General features: G+C 51.5%; 1 protein-coding gene across 1 annotated transcript in view; it reads left to right on the top strand.

The window, feature by feature from the left end:
• Positions 1 to 12,545, top strand: part of LOC135245980 (C-Jun-amino-terminal kinase-interacting protein 2-like) — a 40,718-nt gene that overhangs the window by 17,589 nt on the left and 10,584 nt on the right. The window contains exons 2-5 of the mRNA XM_064319440.1: positions 272 to 377; positions 8,117 to 8,356; positions 8,572 to 8,650; positions 9,246 to 11,978. Coding sequence (XP_064175510.1) covers positions 272 to 377; positions 8,117 to 8,356; positions 8,572 to 8,650; positions 9,246 to 11,978 — 3,158 coding nt within the window. The remainder of the gene's footprint in view (positions 1 to 271; positions 378 to 8,116; positions 8,357 to 8,571; positions 8,651 to 9,245; positions 11,979 to 12,545) is intronic.

Raw genomic sequence — 12,545 nt, 5'->3', positions numbered from 1 at the left:
TATAATCCCCCAAGGATTTTTATCCGGTCCTGCACAGTGGTCTTGTATTTTATTAATTACGTTTGTATCCATTTGTGTCTTTAATTGTATTTTTCTGCAAATAAATCAAATCTTTGAATTCATTTTCCACACATGGTTTTAGTTTCAGTAAACGATTGACTGCAAGTTTAGCTCTAATTCGGTTAGTTAAAGTAATTGCACCCTCTTTCTAAAGGAGTAATTTCCTCTATGTGAGTGAAGACATTAGCTGACCCTCTCTCCCCCCTTACAGGCCTGCTCATGACATCAGCCTGGAGGAGTTTGACGACGAGGATCTGTCGGAGATCACGGACGACTGCGGGATCGGCCTCAACTACGAGTCCGACCCTTACGAGAAGGTGGGTCCCGTCCCCTCCTCCCGCCCTGCCCCGCCCAGCCCCGCCCTGCCCCGCCCAGCCCAGCCCAACCCCGCCCTGTCACGGGCTGCAGATCCTGTCACACGGAGGAAGTCAATGTGGACCCAAAACGGTTGCAGAGTTTTTGGTTTTTGGTGATGACGCACCGCTCCGTGTAGCCTGCGGGTCGATGGCAGTGTGTGCACGGGGAGGCAGGATGCAGGATATGTGAGACAGCGCAGCGCGGCTGTGCTTCGTAAGCACTTCTGCTGCGCTCGGTGATCATCCCCTTTCAGCCGGTTATAGGAGCTCATTGTACTGCTGCGTTCGGGCTGGGAAGGAAAAATCCACCGCTTTGCCTTGTAATAAAGAGGCGATCCAGTCAGTAAAACACTTCACTGTAGATCCAATCATTTGGGTGTTTATTTCTGCTGACAAAGTCAACACCGTACAAAAAAAATCAATATTTACAGCCATCCTTTACACTCCCCAGAGAGTCTGTGCACCCGTGTGCATGTCAGTACCCAGGAACCCCCTCCTCATTAGGTAGAAAAGCTTAGCTTCCAGCTGCACACTCCCTTTTGTTGTTTTGTTCAGGGCCGGTAGGAGCCGGAAGATTCCAGCCTGTGATGTGCTGGTGTCTGACTCACACAACCACTCAGTCATCCCCGCTCGTGAGCAAGATGATAGGCAGCGATGAATCGCACAAAGATGCACATTTTCTGTAATTGCTTTCCTGTCTCAAAGTGAGCCTCTAATCTGTGAGAGCTTTTCGTTTCTGAACAAACGCACTTTCTATTTTTTGGAACGAATCCAAAAATAATCAAGCTTTTATGTTAAAATCTGTCCGTTGTCTCTTTATGATATCACGCGTGTGTCATAATGCACACTCACAGAGGAAATCTGCAGAATTCTAAAGCTGGGAAAGCCAGTAATCGGACACGCAGGACGGACGGTGGTGACGGAGGTTAAACATTCTCCACCTGACCTGCACCTCGCTCACTGCTGCCTGCAACGGCGCTAATCGGTTACCACGACGCCAGAGCGGAACGTTCTCTGTCCAGCACACCTGCGATGCGTGCGGTCACTAACGGCTGGCGTGTCAACCGCTGCATTTTCACGCTTTACCACCCGGACACGCTGGTGGCAGGTCTTATAAACCCGCCTAAGGGTAAAACATATCAATTTCGCCAGTTTCATGGATGCAAATAGTGACCAGTCGGTGTGGTCGGTGTTATATAATGTGCATAATAAGTTCTGCGCGTGAGGAACTCCCACACGTGCACTGATAGCAGCCGGTCTGGAGCGATGTCCTTCAGTCTGGCTGTGAGAAGGTTGCGCTGCGTCTCTGCTGGAGGCCGTCGGGCTGTCTGCACTCTGCCGCACCCGTTATGTAAGCGGCTAAATGAGTTATATTTGTACCGTCTGATCACAGGAAGCGTGCGCTTTGCATTAAACCCTCTGCTTTCAGCTCCCTCCTGTAATTCACATTTTTATAAGACTTTAGTGAGCGGGCTAGGAAAGAATCTATCCTCTCTGAGAGCAGGGGATTATGGGTAGCGGTATATCTCTCTGCCTGCTGTAAGGATTTTCTCTTCATACACATTTGAAAGTAGCTTCTGAAGTAGCGCGCCTGTCTAAAGCCTGCTTCTTCCAACTTTCATCCCCCCATCTCCCCTTTTTCCACTTCCGTCCCTCCATCTCACCTTTTCCTAACATCCATCCCTCTGTTTCTCCTTTTTATAACTTCCATCCCTCCATCCCTCCTGGATCCACGGCCTGCCCCCTGCACAGACGCACACCGGCTGTCTCAGGCAGTTCTTCTCTCCTGTGTGACAGCGGTTGTTCTGCATCCGCACTGCAGGGGCGGTGGGAGGAAAAGCCCTGTTTCCTGCCTGGCTGCCCTGAATAATCTGCACCAGGGTCTGCGGTTGCTTGCCGTTCCGAGGGGTTGCTAAGTTACGGCCAGTTGAGTGCCAGCTCCTGCTTCCTGTGCCGGTGGATCCTTTCCCCAGTTTTACAGCGCAGCCATGGCAACTGTCAGCTGCGGCTACCGTTGCTTTCTGGTCACCGTGCCCTTAGCGCTACCTTATTGAGTTCTTCAGTCAAACTCAGCCATTGTTCTTGCCCTGGTAATGTGGTCCTTTCACCCTTTGAGGTGTGAGGTCACAAGTGTGTGTTTAGAATGTTCTTTGCTGAACATTCTAGGCCGGCTCGTCCCCGCCGCGCCTGTCTCTGGTATGATAAGCGCGCTTCCCAGATGGCAAGGTCGAGAGCTGAGATCTTCAGATCTGAGCATCTGGGTTCCTGGTCTACCCACGCGCCGGTCCAGACGTGTCACTTCCTGTCGGGGGCCCCGGGCGCTCTCTGCGCTTCCTGAGCAGGATGCAATCTGACCCTCGGTAGATTGGATGAATGAGACATGGCAGTGCACACGCTCTGGCCCTGGCTGTGTGGAGGACAGAGCAGCGCCGCCTCAGTGTTACGCACAGTCTGCGTGCGGCTTAGCTCATCGCGGGTCGCTGAGAGGTCACAGGTGCAGCTGATGGCCCGGAACACTACACCTGGAACCCGACACTGCTGACTCAAGACCAAAATAATGCTGAATGCTTGCAGCGAATAACTCCTGCATTTTTAATGAGGTGACTATTTACATCAAGCTATTTATTTCCCCTTTTTCATTTTCTGGGCAGTTGTGCATCTCCAGTTACCTCTTTGCCAACAGCACTTGCAGAAGGAGCACTGTGGTTGCAGCCTTAAAGCTTTCACTCCCATTCCAATATTCCCACATTCCAACATTCCCACATTCCCGCATTCCCACATTCTCCTGCCTCCTGCCTGCGGGACCTGGAGCCGTGCTCATGTCTGGCTGAATGCGCATGATGAAACGCTGCCCTTCCCTTCATCCTTTATTCACTTTGTCTGGTCTGAGTGTGAGGACACTGAATATATATATATGAATATGTTTTAATGAAACTGTGGATACAATACACATATGGTTATATAAATATATCGTGTCACATTCATTCATGGAGATTCTCTTATCCAGAGCTAAGTCTTGGGAAACAGTCACGCAAACCCGCCAAGAACACTCCCACTTCAGAGATATGTATATGAGTATATGAGAGATCATATGTTAGCACAGTTATCATAGTGTCCTAATATTATGCCACTGTATAGTATAAAATAGAGTGCAGACTGCACTGCAGGCCCTGCCCATGCAGATGGGCTTCTCTTTGTGTCTGCAGCGAGCCTGTTCTCCTGAGACGCAGAGAAACTGCCGCTCTCGCTCTAAAAATAGGAGCGTTTGGGTACGCTGGCTGGGGTGCGCAGACAGGCACGCCGTTCCCTCCGCAGGGAACAGGTGGGGCTGTATAAGGTGAGGGGGGGGGTGCGGCGCGTGACGCTTTTCACAATGCTCCCATTGGCTACCACAAGGTCAGAGGTATGAACTCTGTTCAGGAATGGCCGTTATATTACATACGTGTATAAATATTCGCGTATGCGTTTCATGTGCAGTAGGGTTTGCCTGCCGATTATTTTGTGTGGTTTTTTGTCTGTTCCAGCTGCAAAGCAAGACTACGCCTCCGCCATTTTGATTGTACTTCCTAAATATGTTTATTTGGAAAGGATTCTCTGTTTGTGAGGAAGCACATTTTTTGTTTTAGCCCATCTCTGACCCTCCTGTTTGAGGGAGAGTAATGCACTCAGACATGGTTTAACCTCCCCCCCACTGCCTTATTTACAAAGGAACAATGTTCGCGCCTACGCACGTCTCCGTCAAGTCACCAGTTTAAGGCCAAGTTGCTCTAAGCATCTCTTTTTAAATGAAATCTACTGAGGCAGCTGTAACAGTGTGTGGATAATTTATTTTTTCACCCTCAGCTTGAGTACGTTTTGTTGTCGCACTGCGCTCGGCGTGACCGCGTCTGATGCGTTTCCCTCTCCAAATTTTGCCAAAACGAACGCTAAACGGGGCAGAATGAGTGTCCCCATTCCCTGCGAAATGAAAGCGCTTTTTATTTGATCTGCTTTCCCTCTCTGCAGAGATCGCTCGCCACTCTCCTGTTTCTCTCAGGGATTGGCGGTAAGCCATTTCAGGGCTGTCTTTAAGGGATGCGGGGAGGTTGGGGGGCGGTGTGGATGTCTTCATCCTCCTGCTGCACCCTTGGACTGCCCCACCCCTTCCCTAACGCACATCTCTGTAAGCTGATTATGTTCAGTTTTGAGCTCTCAATCTCCCAGTCTAAAGCCCCACAGCACACAGGCTCGTGGTAGAAACGGGAAATGTTTGAAAACAATTTTTAAATCTCGAGTTTCTGTTTTTTTTTCTTTCTTTTTTTTTTGCCCCTGTGTAAAGATGAGCACATAAGCCGTTCTAGTTTGCCGTTGCTATAGTAACGCTAACGCAGGGAGGGCTCCGCCTGCCCCGTGTGATTGACAGAGACGGCGGCCTGGCACCGTGGGACAGCGTCCCGCACGCTGAGGAGGTATGGGAGATATGACAGAGAGCTGATGTCACGCGCGCTATGGGGACAGAGCTGAGAGGAGCTCGCTACTGAGCGCGCTCCTTCCTGTCAGCCCAGTCAGCCTGGATTAAGCCTTCAAGCCTACGCCCAGAACATAAGGCAGAGAAGATGCAACAGCCCGCCCGTCAACCAATCACATTCTGCTTCTGGCTTAACCCTTAACCAGTCACGTTCTGCTTCTGGCTTAACCCTTAACCAGTCACGTTCTGCTTCTGGGTTAACCCTTAACCAGTCACGTTCTGCTCCTGGCATAACCCTTAACCAATCACATTCTGTTTCTGGATCAACCCTTTAACGCTGCTAAAGAATGCACAGTTTTTCCCAGCTCAAAAATTAGGGACTGAGACAAGAAGACGGATGAATGAATAGAAATAAATGGGTGAATAAATAGAGCATTCAGGTATTAAAAGATCAGAGTGACCGGTTGAAAGAAATATATCACTGCTCTTTAAAATGATAAATATCAAAAAAGCGGAGGTGTGTGTTTCCTTGCCAGTGGCTCAAAAAAGAAAGCAGCCTGAATTATACGCAAAGTACATTCATGCATATACATGCTTCATATAGGCACTGCCCATCCCAAGAGGAAGGTGAGCGTCGTTATCTGTACTTGGTCCCCTAGCAGAGCTGCCACTGAAGAAGAGCTCACCTTGTGTTTGATTAATGTTTATCCATTATTCTTGGTCCCCACCTTTACGTGAGAGGACTTACAGATCAGCTGACCATACGAGAAAGGCCAGTGACATAACTCTCCAGCCGTAAGTCACTCATCTCCTGCAACACATGAGTCATCGTTTCACTGCCGGAAAACAAGCACGCCACACACACACACACACACACACACACACACATACACACGCACACACGCACGCACGCACGCACGCACGCACGCACGCACACACACACACACACACACACACACACACACACACACACACACACACACACACACACGCACACGTCATTCTTCATACGGCTCAAAGTGTCATTTATTTTTTTCATCTTGTTTTTGATATTGGACGTCTCTGTGTCACGTCTTGTACGCGAAGGCTTTATTCCCGTTCATTTAGACTGTAGTCTTCAATCATTCCGGAGCGCCATTAGCGTCTGGCCACACCCCTCAGTTTTCCGGGATTCAGAGTGCTTCGGAATGCCCTCCCGTTGTCAACAGTTTTTTTCCTCCGGAAGCACTGCACGCGGCCTTTGAAGTGTGGTTGTCTATTACTGCGTCAGGTATAATTAAAGAGAAAAAGATGAAAAGAGTGACAACGCACCATATGGTGGCGAACACCATTACTGCATTTGATAATCGCTGCTGTTTTCAAGACGACGGCCCTTCTCCCAGCTCCAGCAGAAGCAGGGTGCTGGCGTAAGGGCCGTCTGCGGCAGTGCGTTTCTGTGAATTTGTCACGGCGCTGTCCAAGCGGCCCGTCCTCAGGGCGATGGAGGACTCTGGAGACTGCTACCGAACAGACTTACAAAGCATGACAGGACAGAACAGGACAAGGCTGCGCATTTACCCTCATTTCCACAAGTTTAAGGATTTAAAGTGCTGACTCTCCTGGCACACAAGGCCAAGGATTTGTTTTTAAACTTTAAATTAAGATTGCCCAAAGTGTATCCCTGTTAACGATGCTGTTTCTGTTAATAACAGTTGCAATTGAATGAGTCGGTAGGTACACTGTTCAGTCTGGGACTGCAGTAAGGGGTTTGTGTGAATGGTGCCCATCTGTCTCTGTGTCATACCTGACAGTGGCACACAGGATTAGAGGGCATGGGGAGGAAGGGTGGGCAGCTGGCGGCTGGCGTATGCTCATCAGGTGCCCCCCCCCCCCTTCTCCAATCACCCCATCCCCCTTCGATCTCCATCCTTCGCATGTTCCATGTTCCTGTAAACCTGATGAAACCCGAGCCTCCACAATCGATTTGCCCTCTGCTCCTCCGACCTCCCCATCTTTACTATTCTCTCCCTCTCCCACTCCTTCTCACCCCCCCTTCTCCTTCTGGAGAGCTTCGTATGAAATATCAACCTGTTTGGGAGTTCGTCCTTCACCCAGGAGGCTGGCTTTATTCCTAAATTTATAGTACGGTTCTTCCCAACACCCTGTCTTGTCTGATGTCCTATCACCGGATGTATAGGGGGTTTATCCTCTCTGTAAAGTAGACGTGCTCAGCGTAATAGGGTAAGACTGGCCTGCGTGCTCCTGCTCCATCTGCTCTGTAACCCACCAGTCTATTAGAACGAGGTGTTCGTTTCAATGTCGTTCGACCGTAGCCTAGAACATGCAGGCTATGTTGACAATCAAGGACAGTCGCTGACTTAAAAAAAAAAAAATCTTTTTATTGACTTACTTCCCGTTGTCTGGATACTGGTGTACTCCATGTCTCTTTAATATTTCACGAGTACACTGCTCTTTATTCGCTAGCAGATGCCTTCATACCGGAGACTGGTGTAGGCTGAAGGAAGCGTCCTCTTGGTTGTGAGTGGAATACTGAAAGGCCTCAAGGTTCCACCAATGTCAGTGTCCAACCACTGCCTTTGCTTTTCTTCCTGGTTTTTCTGTTTGGGTGTGAATGTGCAAGCTGGCTTTTGAATAGCTCTGAGGAAGGGTTTGAGGTGTGTGGTACGGTTGGCCACAGCGCAAGCCAGGCAAGTGGCCGCAGCCAACCCGGAGCCTGAGTGTGTTTACCTTAAATAAAGTGAGCTGGCGGAAAAAAATGTGGCCAGATCACTTTCATGCCAGAGCACGGAGCCAATGGCCCGTGGAGGGCCACCCGAGCCCACCGTAATGCTCTGATTGCAGGGGGGCTCGTTCAAAGGCGCAGTGTTCACTCTCCCGGACAATGCGCTCCGGGTCACGTGAGCCATCACTGCTGGTGCTGTTAGAGCGTTCATGTTTACAACTAACGCGTGACTGGTTAGTGATGCTGTTGAGCAATGTAGTTTCCACGCCACCGACGTGTATTGTGTTGTGTACTCTTTGAAGCATTCATAGAAATGACCTGAGTGCAGTCAGGAGTGATCCTGGCTATTTCTAAATTAAATTAGGGGTAGATTCTTGAAAACAGGTCCATTTCTGGTGAAATTTATATGAATCTGTTTGGTTTCATGGTGACAGCTGGGCTAAGGAACCTGGCTGGTTGAGGAGTCGGTATCTGTCCAGATTCACTGATCTGTCTCTCTGTCTCTCTCCTCCTCCCCTTTTCCCCCTTTAGGACTGTCTGATTCTGGAGAAGAACGATGTGCACCAACCAATCTGCTCCTTCCAGGACGACTTCCAGGAGTTTGAGATGATCGACGACGATGATGACGATGAAGAAGATGTGGATGAGGAGGACGGGGTGGACCCTGAGGGCCCTCCCTCCCCATCGGCCTCACCGCCCCCCTCGCCGAATTTGGGAACGCTGCAGAAGAGCCGTCCCACCACCCTGAATCTCACCAACGCCGTCTCCCAGGTAACCGCACCTGACATCCCAACCAATCATCATCCTCTCCCGCGCATAATCCACTGGACCAACCTGTCATGGCCTGGACTCAAGGGCTGAAGTCATCTCATTCACCGTAGCTGTTGAATTACATTCAGTCTCTGAGTAGGAATGGCCTGTCTGTACAGCACCTGTCAGCGGAGGCTGTGATTGACGCTTCGCCTCTCTCTCGCTTGTGCCCCCAGGACTCTTTGAACAACAATGGCAGTTTCTCTCCACGGAAAGGCAGTTGGCAAGATTCTCTGCGCAACACTTCGTCACACGGTGAGCGCAGCTGACGCGTGCAGTTCGGAGTCATTATCTGGTTCGAATGCTCTCCGGAGAAACGCGACAATCCATGCGCACTGATCAATGCCCTGGAAATCAAAGAGTTCAGCGTGTTGGCAGTCAGAATTTCTGTACCGAGAATACTTCCTTATACTGTAGCCAAATGCTGGCTCTGCGGAAGGTAGTGTGTGCAGTCTTTGTGAAATAGATCTTCCCTGTGTCCCTCAGTGGTTAATGTGTGTCATTAACATCAAGCTACAGCATTATTATTCTTTACATAAGCAATTTGCTCATTAATTGAGCGAATAGTGCTAACCTTAAGGGGAACTGGGATTAGGTCATCGCTTTTGAAGCCAATGCTGAAATAATAAAAAAGATTTCCTTGTTTCCCTGCTGTAGTCATTACCTCTGAGTTAATTATCGTTACTGTAGGCTGCCCTGGAACAGCATGTAGTGAGAAAATGCTGATTATTTCAGAAGAGGAAAGGAAAGACATCGCTGTTCTTTGACGCATTGAAGCTTGGTTGATTATGGCTTATGTAACATCTGGTTGTGGGACGGGGGGGATTGTGTTTTCTTTTCGCCTCCGTAGGTCGTTCGTCTCCTACCCATTCTTGCCATGAGGATAGCACCCATTCAAACGGGCAGTGTACAGCCACAACGGGCACCGGTTTGCAAAGCAAAGGTACACCCCAAAAACAGCCCGAGGACACTGGGCACTCCCAGTCGCCGCTCAGGCCCCTCCTGTACGACTTTGAGGGCAACAGGCGGGAAAGACCGGAATACGGTAAAAAGACGTCTGACCCTCCCATGGAAGACCATAACATGAACATCCTCTCTTCACCGCCATCCCCACTCTATTCGCCATTCTCTGACCGCTGGATGGCTCCTAAACCGCGTCTCTCTTCGACAGGGTCTTTCGGTCAACACAAAACGTTGTGCAGCTCAGACGCTGGACTCGCCGAGCCCAGCGCTGAGGCTGGCAGTCCGGGTGCAGCCACCCAGACTGCGGACGAGGTGTCCCAGTGCTCCGATACGGAGGTTGACCATGACCTGAACAGCGACTATGCCAAAAGGTGCCGGTCTAGGCAGGCTAACGACACGTACACCGTCACCACCGATTCGGCCCTCGACCCCGAGCTAGAGAACGACACCACGTTCGATGGCACCAGCAGATGCCTCTCCTCCACCGCTCCAGCAGATGGCGATGCCGAGACCCCGCTGTCCGACGAGGAGCTGGACAAAGAGTTCGAGATAGACGTCATGAGCAAGGAGAGCTATGACCTAGCTTACCACGGGTGTTCGTCCTACGTCGAGTTCCCTCCCATCGAGCCGTGTGACTCGGCCGCTTTCTCCAGATATGACTCCTCCTCGACCTCAACCACCCAGTCTGAAACAGACTTGGATGTCATCCACAACAGACGCCATTCGGTCGCTCACAGTCACCCGTCCACCACTGCCTCCACCAGCTCGAACTCCCCGTCTTCTGACCCTGGCATCGCTGACATGAACGGCAAGGTTGGAGAGCGGCCGTACACGGAGTCTGACCCCAACAGCGAGCTCAGCTCCCCGAGCTCGGACTCAGACATCGAGGGGGAGCTGGAGGCCGCCTTTGTATGCGGCGGCCCCCTAGCTGGTCACATGATCTCCTCCATCTCTGAGACTGAGTTGGATCTCACCAGTGACGACAGTAGCAGTGACCACTCCTCCCACCTCACCAACTCCATCGAGGAGGCCAGTTCCCCAACCTCTGACCAGGAACTGGATCCTGAGCTGGAGCTGGAGCAGGACAATGTGATTGGGGAAGTGAAGGCCTCTGTTCTCCTCAACCAGTTGGATCCTGGGAATGATGAACCTCCACCCCCTGCCTTGCCAGAACAGCTGGACGACAGGCAGTCGCCGATTAGCATTGAAGGCCGAGTGCATGAGGAGCACACTGCTGACCCTGATGAGACCCTGCCCCCCTCTGAAGGCTGTGAGAATGGGCTCCTCAGACCGCTGGTCCTGAAGATAGAGCCGGATCACGGCCTGGAGAGCTTCCAGAGGTCCTTCTACCTGCCCGTGGGACCCAGGCTTTTGTCTGCCCCAGACGACTGCGACGACAGCAACAGCGAGGGCGACTCTGAGTCCGAGTCGGAAGACGAGCTTAGCGAGAATTCCGACTCCCCCTGGCTCCTCTGCAACCTGGTCAACAAGATGATCTCGGAGGGCTCGACCCCCATCAGCTGCCCGGAAGACCTCTTCAAGAGGTCTGCTTCAATCTCTGCAGACACCATCTCACCATCCTCAGACCTCGAGTCAGATACATCTGTCAAGCCTTTAGAGAGCCAGCCGCAATTTGTGAATACAGAGGACGGCCTGCAGGTCAGGATTTCGGAGGAGACCAGTAAAGACTCAAACCTGAGCCCGGGAGATGACGGTAGAGAAGTCCCTGTCACCAAAGACGAGAAGGTGAATTTTGAATGCAAAACGGACCCAGGTGACAGCAGCCAGACATCTAGCCCTTCTCTGTATCTAAGCAATCCCACTAATGACACGATCACACCCTTTTTCATTGACCGGTATGGCGGTAGAACGCCGAGCCGAGCCACGCTCCGAGCCCCAGGCGGAGACGCAGCTCTTCCCGAAGACTCCGAAGCCTCTCGAGCTCACGGGGCGGCCGCAGAGCCGAGAGCGGACGAAGCGGAGCCCGACAACGACCGGTTACCTTTAACGGAGGGGCCTGGGACTCCGCGTCTCGGGGAGAGCGTGGGTGACGTCGGAAACGGCGGGTGCGAGCAGGAGGGGGACTCGAGCGCGCTGGAGCACGTCGCGGAGGCGAAGAGCAGCCTGGCGAAGCACTGCCTGACCCTGGACATCGCCGTCCCCACCGCCCAGACCGACCGCCGCTTCGGCCTCGCCTACTCCCCCGACAACGACGAGGACTCCGGCTCGTTCTGCGACGACTACCTGGACAGCTCCCCGCCCATCGACGAGAGCGTCCCGCCCGCCGAGACGCCGCCGCCGAGGCCCCGCCCCCTGGACGAGTCCCTGGCCTACGACTCGGTCAAGTACACGCTGGTGGTGGACGAGAACACCACGCTGGAGCTGGTCAGCCTGAAGCGCTGCACGTCCGTCCTGAGCGAGGACAGCGAGAACTCCGCCCTCGGCGACTACGACGACGACGACGACGCCGCCCCGGAGACCGACCGCCATTTCGGGTGGGGCGGGGTGCGGGCGGAGGAGGAGCTCCTCAGCTCCTCGGAGGACTCCACCCCCGAGGCCGATGCTCACTTCTCCAAGAAGTTCCTCAACGTCTTCGTCAACAGCACCTCCCGCTCTTCCAGTGAGTACGAAATTATACTAATGCTGAAAGGCCCCTTATAGGCAATAAGCACAGAACTGTGCCAAGCCTCTTTCACATAATTTAAATTTGCTTTATTTAAGTGAATCTCAGTTAAAGTGTTTCCATGAACAGCGCTTGCCAAAGAGAATGTCTGCAGCTTTTATAGTGGAGATCAAAATAATTATGAAATTTGTTCTTCTCGATTCGCCAAATGTTCTTCTTGATTCTTTTTTTTAACTATAATTACTCATCTAATGGCGGTCCTTCATTCAAAATCATTAGACCTCCCAGCATGGACCGGTTACAGATATGCCTTCCTTATTGAGCTGCAAAGCTTCTTCTTCTTCTTCTTTTTTTTAGAGATCGGAGCCCAGTTGTGGCTTGGGATCTCGCTCATGCAATATGCATGAGATTAAATGAATGCATCCGTAAATGTCATTCACTCTATATTTGGGAGCAGCTTTCTGGCCCGTTTCTCTGAAAATAAGGGATTAATATTCAATTACCCCCTGACATTCATTAAAATACCTTGGGATTGCAAAAATAATGTCACAGACGCGCTTGGTG

The sequence above is a fragment of the Anguilla rostrata genome, chromosome 19 (genome assembly GCF_018555375.3).
Source record: "Anguilla rostrata isolate EN2019 chromosome 19, ASM1855537v3, whole genome shotgun sequence".
Lineage (NCBI taxonomy): Eukaryota > Metazoa > Chordata > Actinopteri > Anguilliformes > Anguillidae > Anguilla > Anguilla rostrata.
This window is presented reverse-complemented; position numbering and strand designations above follow the sequence as displayed.